Raw genomic sequence first — 14,764 nt, 5'->3', positions numbered from 1 at the left:
GGAGTGGCTGAAATTATATGGCTAAAAAATTTTTTTAGTGAGTTGGGATTTATAGTTGATGGACCTATGACCCTATACTGTGATAACAAAGCAGCCATAAACATTGCTGCTAATCCAGTGCTGTATGATAGAACTAAATACATCGAAATCGACAAACATTTTATCAGAGAAAAGATTGTCACAGGGGAAGTGTGTACCCCCTATGCCAGTTCTGATGACCAACTTGTAGACATCTTCACAAAAGGGTTACATCACTTGCGGTATCATGGTTTATGTGACAAGTTGGGCATGATTGACATCTATGTCCCAACTTGAGGGGGAGTGTTAAAAGCCTGTTAATATTTCAAGTTTAGCACCATAGGGGTACTATTGTACTTTCTCCCTCTTTTTATTTTGTTTTATGTCGCCCTAGTATAAATACAAAATGCTGGTGCCTCCAGCCAGACTTTTGGGCTCTCAATCTCTTTTTTCTCCTCTCTCTTCTCTCTTCCCTCTTCCTTTCTTCTTCTCTTCTGGATAATACAATCCAATGGATTCCCCACAATGAAAATACTACATTTCCTTGGTTCTGTTATTCACAATGTGAGATTGAGGAAGGTGGTTTCTTTAATTGAGTTGATTAGCTGAAGTAGAAACCTCACAGTGCTATCTTATGCCCTCTTTTAAGGAAGCAAAATGTTGGGCAATCAAGAGAACATATACATATCTACATAGATTGAATGTAGCTGAGATTATGACAAGGAGATAAAATGAGTGGAATGATTGGGAAAAAAAGGTTCCAGTAACAGTAGTAGTTTTGATAGGAAGGCAAGTTAAGGTGAATAATAAATTGTTATTTATGTAAAAATAAGAATAATGAAGTGGTTATGTCAAGTGCAAAGGATACCATTGATGACATCAATGAGAAAGGAACATGCAATTTAAAAAGGATGGCTGCTTTAATTTAATGCATGTGGTTAGGAGAAGCTGTGATGATGGTGAATCTTCTGAACCAATTAGAATCGTTATGTATGTATTTATATGTATATACATATATGCATGCACAATAACAAGGGAGAGATTGAAGATGTTACATGAAGGGGTGCATCCAAAATGTTGTGTTATGCAAGAATACCACTTAAGCTAAAAGGAAAATTTTACAAAAATAGCTATAAGGCTGACAATGTTGTATGGAGCAATGTGCTGACCAGCCAAGAGACAACTTGTCACACAAGTTTGTATTGGAGCTGTAAATGTTGAAGTGGATGAGAGGGAAAACTCAAAAAAATGGGATTAAAAATGATCATATTCGTGGGAATCTAGGAGTAACATTTACAAGTGATAAAATGAAGGAAAAAATGGTTTGTTCATGTGCATAGACATCTATAGCACGAGTAGGAAGCAGTTCATTGCAAGTTGAAGGTTCTAGGATAGCTCGAGAAAGACCAAAAAGGTCATGGATCAAAGCAGTGAGAAATGATTTGAGGGCCCATTATTTTAACAGTGGACATGGCAATGAATAGAGCCGAATGGCAGAATAGGACTCATAAAGCTGAGCCTATGTAGTCTTTTTTTTTTTTTCTTTTTGGGATTACATAACACACAGTACAGGAGGACTCAGGTGGGGACAGAGCTGGTTGCATGTGAAATGCACTGACCTTGCCACAAAGTGCCTGTGTATGTGCAGGTTTGATCCTGTGTCTCCATGGTCGAAGGGATGCTGAGCAACCATCTCAACTATGTAGTCAGGACAAGGCTTTGTCGAGTTGAGTCAAGTATACATACACATAAATGCATATGCTTTCCTTTTTGAGTCAATTAGGGAAACTTGCTAGACAAACCCCTATTAATGCCATGTGAGGGAATCCTATTGGCAACATAGATCATCTATTAAGAAGGTGTTTGGTATCATGGTGTTGTGGAGCTGTTTCACCACCACATAAGTGCCACATAGGCGTCTTGACTCTACCAAACCAAAATTCTGTTTGGTTGGTTTGATTCAAATACAACCATTTGTAATTTTCTTTATCATGGTTATGTGAGAATGACTTTTGGAGGAAACACTATTTGGAAATTTCCTGCTCCAAGGGGGCATTTCCACATAGGGTATATCCTATGTGGTACCTACTGGCACTTGTACGTTATAATTTATAGACAACAATAAATAATTGTAAATTGTAGGTCGTGCCAAAACACTTCACTACCAATTTCCAATGCTTAATGTTAGAATACACTAATCAGGGGTATTTTGGTCATTTGGGTTTATCTATTTGAGAGTGAAAGGTCTATTTTATTTAAGTTATGTGTCCCATCACTTATGAGGGACAATATGGTCTTTCTTGTAACTATACTATTTGAGATAAATACAAGTGGGTCGGCTAGAGGTGGAATGATTTTTCCTAATCTGGCCGAACCCTTCTTCTCCTCCTTCTCTTCTTCTTCTTTCTCTTCTCCTTCTCTACTTTAACCTAGAATCGTATAGGGATTTACATGGTATCAGAGCATTAAAACCTAGTTCTCTTTTCATTTTTTTTCTTTTTCCTTACTGCTTGTCTTCTTCCTGGGTTCGCCGCAAACCATTTCAGCCTTCTTCGTTTTTCTGCTAGCCTGAGTGGAAGCTCGACAAGGGGCCAAAGAGGAGTAGTCGTTTTGTGGTTTTGGAGGTGAGTATGCCTCCAGTTACTGTGGTGGTGGTCGTTGAGGTTGTGTACTAGATGCCCTCTATTCTGTGATACGAAGAGGGTTGTTTGTGGACAGGTATGAACAGTTCTGGTTTTTGCCCAAATAGCGGACTGTAAATGCTGTGTTTTGGTTCAAAATATTTTTTTGTGGAGGTTTGGAGTGACTAGTATGCATATCAGCCTTGTTCTCCTCTGTTTTTACCTCATATGTGTGCTGAAAGTAGGGTGTTTCGACTGCTGAAGTTCACGACAGCAGTGGTGTAGTGGTAGTTGTACTGTGTTGAATGATGTTTGAATGGCTCTGCAGTGTGCAGTACAGGTGTTTGATTTAATGACTGAGTGACTTCAGCCCTTGTATTTGGTGTGTGAAAGGTTCTGCAGTGTGCAGTACAGGTGTTTGATTTAATGACTGAGTGATTTCAGCTTTTGTATTTGATATGCAATGTGTATTTGAAGAAGTTTGTGGTGCTGAAAGTGAAATAAGCTTTGTGGAAGTGCATAAGTTGTGCTGAATATTTGAAGGTGAATTAGTTAAGATGGCATCGATTGGAGATGGGAATGACAATAAAACAGGCGTTATGATTTCTCCAGATTACCTAAATGTTCAAATGACATCTATTAAGTTGAATGGTGAGAATTATGTGCCGTGGGAAAAAGGTAAAACTTGTGAGAGAGGAGAAACCCTCCTCTAATTCTCCGGGGTTTAGTGACTGGGAACAAGAAGATGCACAAATAATGACATGGCTGTGGAATAGCATGGAACCAAAAATTAGTGTGAACTTTATGTTCCTAGATACAGCTAAAGAAATCTAGGATCATGCTAAGAAACTATACTCCGGACAAGACAATACAAATAGGGTGTATCAGTTGTACCAAGAGTACTTTAATCTGAAGCAAGGCAGTCAAAGCTTGGAGGAATACTATGCAAGTCTGAGGAATATCCGAAATGAGCTCAATGTGTATCATCCTCTGACACAGGATGTTCAGATTCAACAACAACAGCATGAGCAACTTGATGTGACAAGGTTTCTGGTGGGTTTGAAGGCTGAATATGAGCCTATCCAAGCACAAATACTGGGGGGGTCTGCTCTTCCCTCACTTGAAGAAGTTTTTGCCCATCTTAGGAGGACATCTATTGAGTCTATAGAGCATTCTTCTCTCTTGGACAGATCTGGTTTTGTGGTGACTAGAGGGGGAGGTCGTGGAAATAGAGGTGGTGGTGGTGGTCATGGACTTCCAGGTAACCGTGGTGGTCCCATGTTTAACCATGCTGGTGGCCGGAGTGGAGGTCGGGACTCAGGGGGAGGTCGTGGTAAAGGAAGAAGTAATGCCCCTAGAAAGTGTACACACTGTGGATTAGAGGGGCACATGGTTAATTTCTGCTATGATTTACATGGTCCACCCAACACTTGGGCTAACCATGCTGTGACTAAGGGTAGTGGTACAATTACTGAAAGTCAGCAAACTGACTCGATCCCCTCCACATCTGCTGGTGCTTCTGAGAAGGAGATGGTGAGTGTATCCCGTGCAGTATATGAGCAGTTCCTTCAGGCATCTCAGTAGAACACCGCTTCCCTTGCCCATTCAGGTATGGCTTGCTTGGCTTCCAAGCCTTCACACTGGATCATTGACTCCAGAGCCTCGGACCATATGTCTGGGACTCCTAATGTATTTTCTTCTCTTTCTCGGTCCTCCACATCTCAAACAGTTACTCTTGCTAATGGTTCTACATCTCCCATCTGTGGTGTTGGTGATGTTGATCTCTCCTCCTTGTCTTTATCATCTGTTTTATATGTTCCCAAGTTCCCCTTTAACCTTATGTCTGTTAGTAGATTAACCAAGTCATTTAATTGTTCCATAACTTTTTATCCCTCTTCTTGTGTGTTTCAGGATCTCAAGACGGTGATGAAGATTGGTGGAGGGCATGAGGCAGGTGGATTGTATTACCTTGATGGTGGTGGCCCTCCAGTAGCTTTTTAGTCTTCTCTTACTCCTCTTCAATGGCACTACAGACTTGGTCATCCTTCTCTCAAGGCTCTAAAGTTGTTGGTTCCTTCCTTGAGTCATCTTTCATCTTTGGATTGTGAGTCATGTCAGCTTGGGAAACATCATAGAATCTCTTTTAGTCCAAGAGTTGATAGTCATGTCTCGAGTCATTTTTCTTTAGTTCATTCTAATGTCTGGGGTCCGATCAAAGTAATGTTATACAATGGCTATAAGTATTTTGTAATTTTTGTTGATGACTTTTCAAGGATGACATGGATTTATCTTATGAAAGATCGCAGTGAATTGTTTTCTATTTTTCAAAAATTTTATGCTGAAATACGTACCCAATTTGGTGTTCATAATAAAATTCTTCGCTCTGATAATGCCAAAGAGTACACCTCAATACCATTTCAGCAATACTTAGAGCACCATGGGATAATTCATCAAACTTCTTGTGCCTACACCCCATAATAGAACGATGTAGCTGAACGGAAAAATCGACATCTCCTTGAAACTGCTCAGTCCTTGATGCTTAATATGAATGTTCCAAAGCATTTTTGGAGTGATGCCGTCCTCACATCCTGTTTTCTCATCAATCGGATGCCCAAGTCCATCCTTGGAAGTCAATCCCCCTTTTCGGTGTTGTTTCCCACCTTATCTCTATTCCCTCTCACCCCAAGAGTCTTTGGATGTGTTTGTTTAGTTCAAAACTTGGGCCTGGTTTAGACAAGTTAGATGCACGAGCTACTAAGTGTATCTTCCTTGGCTACTCGATGACTCAGAAAGGGTATGTGTTATAACCCTAAATTCCATAAGTCATTTGTATGCTCCGATGTCACCTTCTTTGAATCAGTTCCTTTTTTCTCAGATACTGTGGTTTCTTCTCCTTCCTCCGTTGTTCCTCTTCCCGTCCCTGTTGCGGATCCCCTTCCCGTGGCTCCCATTCCAGTTTTAGATTCTCCTCCCATGCCAGTTACTACTGAGAGGCCACCAATCACACAAGTGTATACTCACAAAAGAGCATCGGCCCCTCCTCCAATTCAGCCCTCGTTGACAGATCCTGTCATTGCTTCTTCTCCCTTAGATCTTGATCTTCCTATTGCCCTGCGGAAAGGTAAACGTACTTATACTTCTCATCCTATTTCACACTATGTTTAAGCTGCTCACCTTTCTGCTTCTCATCGCAACTTTATATCATTGCTATCATCTGTCTCCATTCCCAAGACTGTCCAGGAAGCCCTTACCTCCCCGGGGTGGCGGCAAACCATGGAAGAGGAACTCTCTGCTCTACAACACAATCACACGTGGGAACTCACTGCTCTTCCTCCTGGTAAGCATGTTGTTGGGTGTAAGTGGGTCTACACAGTGAAGTATCTTCCAGATGGCAGTGTGGAGCATTTGAAGGCCAAGTTAGTGGCCAAGGGCTATTCTCAGTTGTATGGTGTGGACTATATGGAGACATTTTCTCCTGTGGCTAAGATTGGTTCAGTTCGGGTGTCAAGTTGAGTGTTGATGCAGGTGAAGAGTTTGATGATCCTGGAAGATACAGGAGGTCGGTGGGAAAGTTGAATTATCTGACTATTACCCGACCAGATATATCATTTGCTGTGAGTATGGTGAGTCAGTTTATGCAACATCCTCGGATTCCTCATTGGGAAGCAGTTCTAAGGATTGTTAGGTACCTAAAGGGTGCTCCAGGTCGTGGTTTGCTATACCGAAGTGGAGGGACTCTTGAAATAGTAGGGTATACAGATGCTGATTGGGTTGGTTCTATATCAGACAGGAGATCAACTACAAGGTATTGTACCTTCCTTGGTGGCAATCTTGTAACTTGGAAGAGCAAGAAACAAACTGTGGTGGCAAGGAGTAGTGCAGAAGCTGAGTACAGAGCTATGGCTCATACTACATGTGAACTAGTATGGTTGAAGAACTTGCTACAAGAGATGGGGTTCTCAGTTGACAAACCCATGAGACTATACTATGATAACCAGGCTGCTATTCACATCTCTTCCAACCCAGTCTTCCATGAGAGGACCAAGCATATTGAGGTCGATTGTCACTTTGTGAGAGAGAAAGTGATAAGTGGAGTTATAACCACTTCTCATGTGAGCTCAGGAAATCAGTGGGCAGATCTCTTTACAAAGGGATTGTCTCGGGGCAAAGTAGATTATATTTGTGAAAAGCTGGGACTATATGACATATACTCTCCAACTTGAGGGGGAGTGTTAGAATACACTAATCAGGGGTATTTTGGTCATTTGGGTTTATCTATTTGAGAGTGAAAGGTCTATTTTATTTAAGTTTAAGTTATGTGTCCCATCACTTATGAGGGACAATATGGTCTTTCTTGTAACTATACTATTTGAGATAAATACAAGTGGGTCGGCTAGAGGTGGACTGATTTTTCCTAATCTGGTCAAACCCTTCTTCTCCTCCTTCTTCTTCTTCTTCTTCTCTTCTTCTTTTTTCTCTTCTTCTTCTCTACTTTAACCTAGAATCGTATAGGGATTTACACTTAAATCAAGTACAAATGCAACACCATGATATGAAACACCCTCTAGATATAGGAGCCCCTGAATTGACCATGTATACAGTAAAATACACATTATGTGTATACTACACCTGGTTTTTATGAAAAATGTATACACATTTGTAGAGAGACTGGGCTGAATGGGCCCTAATATTTCTTTTATGTTTAAGTAATGTTATATCTGTTTATGTGTTAATGGGCCTTTTCTTAATGGACCTGTTAACCTCTTTTTAAGTTCTTTTAAGTTACTGCTTTGTTGGTCGCCCAATTAAAGGGCAGACTTGTAATTAGCATGATTAATTAAGTTTAATAAAAGATTAGTGAAGGGAGAGAGAGCACCATCAAACTCTCTTCTTCTTTCTCTTCTTCTTCTATTCTGCTGTAACCTTTCTTTCTCTCTCACTTTCTTATTTCTTTTATCAGTTTTATATCGGATTTGAAGGACAGACCTACATCTTGGTATCAGAGCAGTTCTTCCTCCACTTTTCTTTTTCTTTTTTTTTTCCCATACACCCTTCGATTAGAAGAGTATGTGGAGAGATACATTGCTGATTAGTCAGATGACTATTTGCTTAGTTGGTAGAGGGTTTGGAGAGTTAGAATCTGGCCAAAAATTGCTAGGAATTGAAGCTGGTTTTTTTTTTTTGCCCAAAACCCTAGCCAACTAGAGAGATTTTAAGTTACAAATTAAGGAGAAGGATTGGGTGTGGCGCTCAGGGTTTGGGAGGTGTATTTTGATCCCCAAAAGTGTGTGGTTGGGATTTGAAGGAGATTGGGAAGATCTGGTAGGAGTAGCTGCTTCTTCTCTCTTCCTCCCGATAGTGGGGTGTAGTGAAACCCTAGTTTTTTAATCTCTAGGTATTGTAGTGAAACCCCATTTCTCATGCTAGCATAGTACTCCTCAAGACTCTAATTACCCTGTTACAGATTAAAGTATTCCTGATAAAGTTGATACACTCTAGTTGTGTTGTCTTGTCCCAAATACAGCTTCTTAGCATGGTCCCAAGCTTCCTTGGCTGTATCAGAAGCATGAAATTCATACTGATCTTGGGTTCCATGCTATTCCATAACCAGGTTATAATCTATGCATCCTCTTGTTCCCAATCACCATACTCATGAGACTCAGTGTAGGGTTTTTCTTCCCTTATATGCTTTACTTTCTTCTTAGCTTTAAGAAAGACTTCTACAGTTTTCCCCATTCAACTTGATAGAAGTCATTTGAGCATTCAGGTAGTCAGTGGGAACCATCACACTTGTTTTGTTTTCACTGTTATCTCCTATATCTGAAAAAAAAAATCTTTCTAATTCACCTCTCACCACACTGCACTCAGCACCACTTGTTGCTGAATTCTTCACTCTCCACACCACAACCCTACTTACACGACTACCTGAATTCTCACCACACTACTTGGAACTAACTAACCATTCGATCTACACTGAAATCTGCATGAAACCCTACTACACAACAACCTGAATTCTCACCACACTATTTGGAATTCACTAACCATTCGATCCACACTGAAATATGCACAAAACCCACTTATCTAATCACCAAACAATCAATCTGCACTCGACACTTCACTGCATCACTCGAACCAGCCCTCTTCTCACCATCGATTAGGGGGGGCTTCCTACGAATCACTGCAAACACCCACAAACTTGCTGACCGGAGGCATAGAAACCTCCAAGGGAAGAGGGCGACCAGTCCTTTTCAGCCCCTTTCCCTATCTTCAACCAATGATGAAGAAAAAAGTAAAAAACATTAGGCTGAATGCGAGAAAACCAGAATTCTGGGCAGATTCGATTTTGTCAAACTTGCTCTGATACCATATTATAAACCTAATCTGCACTAGAATTCTGTTAGAATTAGGGTTGAAGAGATATTAGAGAGAATAGAAGAAGAAGAAGAAGAAGAAGAAGAGAGAAGAATACAGAGGAAGAAAATTCTGGTTCGAACTAGAGAACTCAATCACCTCTCTAGTCAGCCAGATTTAATTTATATGTTTCTATTCATAAGAACAAAAGACTCCTTTGCCCCTACTTAAGTATGGGACACATCAACTAACATAACATTACACATCAGCTTTAAAACATAACTATAAAGACTAAAATACCCCTACACAGTCAACACTAACAGTCTCAAACAGTCCCCTAGAGCCTAGTTTGAGAGATCCAGAGCTGCCCTTGTTTCTTTTGGTTATACACAGAGTAAATCTGACCATACTTTATTTGTGAAGAGAAGTAACTCTTTGGTGACTTTTCTGATTGTTTATGTTGATGACATTGTGGTTACGGGTAATGACACTCAGGAAGTGATTAAGCTCAAAAGATTTCTTAACATTGAATTTGATATAAAAGATTTGGGGGATCTCAAATACTTCTTGGGAATTGAAGTTGCTAGATCTAAGGATGGTATCTTCATTTCTCAACGCAAGTATGTTCTTGATCTCCTTATAGAGACTAGTAAACTTGGTGCTAAACCGGCTTCTACCCCTATAGACCTAAACCATAAGCTTTCTGCTACTAATGGTGAACTGTTGACTAATAGGGGAGTGTTCCAAAGATTGCTTGGAAAGTTGTTATATCTCTGCATGACTTGGCCAAATATTTCCTTTGCAGTAAGTGTTATTAATCAGATTATGCATTCTCCCAGAGATACACATTTAGCAGTTGCAGAAAGTGTTTTGTGCCACTTGAAAGGAACTCCAGGGAAAGGTATTCCATTTGCCAAGCATGGACACATGAAGCTAGAGGCATACATTGATGTTGATTGGGCCGGATGTATTGATGATAAGAGATCCACCTCAGGATATTGTGCCTTGGTGGCAGGGAACATTGTCTCATGGAGAAGTAAGAAACAGTCTGTAGTTGCCAGATCCTCAGCTGAAGCAGAGCACAGGGCAATGGCACATGGAGTGTCAGAATTATTGTGGTTGAAATCACTTTTGGGAGAGTTGGGTATTGACTATGAAAAGCCAATGATGCTCTACTGTGACAACCAAGCAGCTATCAACATTGAAAATAATCCTATTCAGCATGGCAGAACTAAGTACATAGAGGTTCATAGACATTTCATAAGGGAGAAAGTTGCTTCAGGAAGTCCGCTTGCCATTTATTGCTTCAAAAGAGCAGTTGGTTGATGTTTTGACCAAAGGTGTTCCAAAAGGAAAGCTGACACGCTATATAAGTAAGTTGGGCATGATTGACATCTATGCTCAGCTTGAGAGGGAGTGCAGAGAGACTGGGCCCAATGGGCCCTAATATTTCTTTTATGTTTAAGTAATGTTATATCTGTTTTATGTGTTAATGGGCCTTTTCTTAATGGACATGTTAACCTCTGTTGAAATAATTGATTTTATGTTTGTTAGGGTCTGTTTGGCTGATTAAAGCCTTTATATTTTAATCTATTATTGTAACCATTACTTAGTAGGGGCACAAGGATCATTTCCCTTCTTATTTTTTCGCCCTATATATTATAATGAAGCTGGCGCCGCCAGCACTGTTCCATTGCCTCAATCCTTCTTCTTTCTTCCTTCTCTTCTCTCTTCTCTTCTCTTCTCCTTTGCTGCCCTCTCGAATTGACATAAGGCCTGAGCTATAGATTAACACAACTTGGTGCTGGCTTAGTTAAACTTGGCCCAGCTGATCAGGTTTGAGGCTTTTCTTACTCATGTTTTGCTGCTCTATATTTCCTTCGGGTTGTAAGATCCAATATATAAAAGAAAATAAAAGAAAAGAAAATAGTTGTCCATAAAAATACCATCTGATACATATTTAAACATGATTGAAATAGTGTGTATGCCTATGATAGACGGATACTTGTATATGCCTAGCTTGCTGGTGTTGAATACACTACTAGATGCTGCATGAATACTTGTAGATGTACTCTATTGCATTATATCACTTTTAAAATATGTGAAATGATATGTTTTAACAAATTATACTATAAAAAAATCTGTGACATCTTAGAAATTTAATTAAATTTGCAAAGACAGTCTTGAGAAATAACATTTTGCTTCAAGAACTAGATATCAATGCATGATATATGCATATTACATGGGATACGCGTACCTGTATCCATATCCAGGATTTAGGAAATGGAGAGTTGTATCCCAGTTTCCTGTATCTGTGTTTGTATCCATATTTGGGTACCAGAAATGTATGCATTCCATAATTGGGCTTGGGATGAATATCCTATGCTGTGTAGGATTAGGCTAGGTTTGGGACGTGATATTGTTAGCAGAGATGTCAGCCTCCTAGCCTAACCTGAGCTGAGATCAGGCATGACCTTTGAGGCCCACGCTTGTCCGGAAGACCAAAAGTCCAAGCCAAAATTGGTAAAGCCTCAGTTACCACTTTGGGCTACCCAAGCTGCAAATCTGTCTCTTATACAATAATTTTCAATATTTTTGAATAGTTGAAATGAATTTAGGGGTTTAGAGCATAAATACATAAGCCTTGTGTTTATGTTTCATTCTATTTGCTATTAATTTTGCAGGAGATATTATCAGATGTACCTTTGGATGAGAGAAATAAGGCAACTAAAGTATCTGGTCAAGATAAACTCAAAAATATCCGTGTATCTCATAGGGTACTGTCACACATTTTCAGTTAAAACTTTGACTATAATATTTTTATGGAAGTGAAGTCAATTCTTTCAGAAATCATGTCCTTTTCTCATCGAGTTCATGTTATTTTCTATTTTTTCAGATGGGTAATCCCATGGACTACGATGTCCTGAAGGAAGCCATATTAGATATTAGAAACTCTTTTAAGAATAATGAGGAGATACCCTTTTCAGTTGTTGTTGTATCTGATAGGGAATGGCTTCTTGGAGGTAATGACATATGAAAATGAAAATGCAATTAGCTCAAATCAGCATTTTACTGACTAGTTTCTGTGCAGATGCATCAAAGGCAGACAAACACTCTGCATATTCCCTTCTTCTTGCTGAAAATATTTGCAACAAACTTAATGTGAAGGTTAGTATATTTGTCATTTAAAGTTTTGACACATGAACTAAAATCTTAAAGATCTTAACAAGAAAGAGTGGCATCTTGAGGCAGTCTCCTTTACTGACCTCTACTCAATGAATTAGGCTGGGAAACCAAAATGCATAAAAGATATGAAGGGAAAACAGATAATTTGACAATGAAATTTGATTTTTACAAAATATTGGAAAGTTTAAATGATATTCTAAAATTTTAAATCTTAGTTGTATAATTTATCAATGGAATTTGTTATGGAATTTGAAATGTCCCTAATATGTCGGCAATTTATCTAATATATGAAGGGAAAACAAATTCTTGGAATAGTCCATATCATCCTCTGGCGAATTTGGGATGTTTCAAGGAGTTTTTGCCAGATCTTGTTGATATTGTTAACCATGCTTAATAGAAAGCTTTCTTTTTCATCAAAATATCCACTTGCACCACACCATTGCCCTTGAACACTCACATGCAATCCCAAACCTCTTATCTCTCCCCATCCACCTCCACCTCAACTCCCACAAAAATTGGGTAACTCTTCCTAATGATTATTAACCCCAGCTTCAACCCCGGGTGTCATCTTTTATTGCTCCTGTAACTTTCTAACAAAATCACTTCTTGATCCTCTCCACCAAAGACAAGACGATCCTAAGGTTTTCCTTATTTTAACACCTGAAATGAAAAGCTCATCTCTGGTTGCTTTATGAGTTTTCTACCTACACAGTGGCACTGATTGCCAAATTGTTGTGTAATCTTTCTCCTACATTCCTACCATCTATATCTACTCCAGTTATCACGTGCAGGTTGTTTATTGCCATGCCCACGTACAAGCATTGCAGATCAAGTATGAACCTAAACAGTAGTTAGAGTTAAAAACAGTATATTCACCTCAACCACGTAAATTAAATTTGACATACTTAAGATTGGATATGGGGTTATTGCAATTTTACTTTTCTGCGAGAATTATCAGGTTTATCATGGAAATGACAATGTTCAAAAAATAAATCGGTCATTCAGTAGACTTATTATGAATTAAAACGCCAGATTCTTGTTTTCATCTTTGAATTAAGAGATGCCTTAACTTTTAAGGAGCATCTATGTTCCATCTTGTCACTCTTAAATGATAATGTATGATTGAGTTGCAGGTTCACAACTTGGTTGCAGAAATAGTTGACACAAAATTGGGAAAACAAGTAATTCCTGCACAAGCTGGTTTAATTTCCAAAATGGATTTTAGTGTGTCCATGCAGATGTAGATTAATGTAGCTCTCCTGTTATGCTTGCAGCTTGCAAGAATTAAGCCATCTATAACATATATTGCAGCAGAGGAAGTAATGAGTCTTGTAACAGCTCAAGGTTTGGTTCTTTAACACTCAAAGCTGTGAAAACACCTACCTACATACATACACACAGACACACACAAATACATACATACATACATATATCAGATTGAATTTATTCTAAAATTGTCTATATTGTGATTGGCAGTGGCAGAGAATTGTGAACTAAATGAGGTGTGGAAAGATATTCTTAATGCAGAAGGAGATGAGATATATGTGAAGGTAAGTGTGCCTCATGATTGATGATTCACCCTTCAACATTCAATATAAATATTCTTCTGAAAGCAGATTTAAAAGGATACAAGGGGAGACCTTGGATACACTCACTACCAAATTGGTGGTAGTGCAAAATAAGTGAAACAAATACGGAAGTTTGGCCCCATGGTAGTTTGATGAGATAAACCTAGAATTACAGTTGTTTTTTCTTTTATCTTTTTTGTATGCTTACAATTACTAGCTTGGGATATGCAGCCTTGCAATTATTTATCAATTGAAGCAAATCCATAGTAACTAAAGATGACTGTAACCTAGGGTCCTGTTTTAGTGATCAAGGGATGCAACCAGGGTATGTGGTGTTTCACTTACCTGTCAAAAAATTCTTACATTTTTGCTTCTACTGATAGGATATTAGTCTCTTCATGAAAGAAGGGGAGAATCCATCATTTATTGAGCTCTCTGAAAGGGCAAATTTGCGGCGAGAAGTTGCCATAGGCTATGTGAAAAAGAATAAGAAGGTAAGCTGGTCTAATTTTGATTTTAATTTCACGACTTTTTAATCTCATCTGTATACCTCTTTTGTGACAGGTTATAAACCCAAATCCCAAATCAGAGCCACTCTCCCTTGAAATGTCAGACTCACTAATTGTGATCTCAGAACTTGAGGGGGAACAACCAATTTTTGTATAGATTCTCCATATCATTAATTATTTTTGCTTTTTGTTTCTCATTATGACAGCATGTGATTGTCATCGGTTTGATTCAATGCAAGATAAAAGCTGTTAGTTGCACTGGACATTTTTTGAAAACCCCAAAACTAAGCATCTTTTTTGCCAATTCTTACGACATAGATTATAGGTGAAATCCTTACCGGAGCTGTGAAAGACTTTGGAAAATCCAAAACATGTTTTACATTTACAGGGATGGCTCAGGTGATGCAGAATGGTTCCCCTCCCTGGGGTGCTGAAAACCAAATGTCATGTTGTTCTTCAGAATTATATAGAATGAAGGAAACTAAATCGTTGTTAACATGCTACAATTTAT

At 38.9% G+C, this 14,764-nt stretch overlaps 1 protein-coding gene across 1 annotated transcript in view; it reads left to right on the top strand.

Moving 5' to 3' along the window:
- LOC104612468 (ion channel POLLUX-like protein, putative (DUF1012)) overlaps positions 1–14,516 on the top strand; it is a 153,338-nt gene extending 138,822 nt beyond the window's left edge. The window contains exons 17-24 of the mRNA XM_088895082.1: positions 11,675–11,767; positions 11,887–12,013; positions 12,082–12,158; positions 13,310–13,357; positions 13,451–13,520; positions 13,653–13,726; positions 14,128–14,238; positions 14,309–14,516. Coding sequence (XP_088751208.1) covers positions 11,675–11,767; positions 11,887–12,013; positions 12,082–12,158; positions 13,310–13,357; positions 13,451–13,520; positions 13,653–13,726; positions 14,128–14,238; positions 14,309–14,410 — 702 coding nt within the window. The 3' untranslated portion in view covers positions 14,411–14,516. The remainder of the gene's footprint in view (positions 1–11,674; positions 11,768–11,886; positions 12,014–12,081; positions 12,159–13,309; positions 13,358–13,450; positions 13,521–13,652; positions 13,727–14,127; positions 14,239–14,308) is intronic.
- Positions 14,517–14,764: the final 248 nt, after the last annotated feature.

This window comes from Nelumbo nucifera, chromosome 1 (assembly GCF_055504915.1).
Source record: "Nelumbo nucifera cultivar China Antique chromosome 1, China Antique-T2T, whole genome shotgun sequence".
Classification (NCBI taxonomy): Eukaryota; Viridiplantae; Streptophyta; class Magnoliopsida; order Proteales; family Nelumbonaceae; genus Nelumbo; species Nelumbo nucifera.
This window is presented reverse-complemented; position numbering and strand designations above follow the sequence as displayed.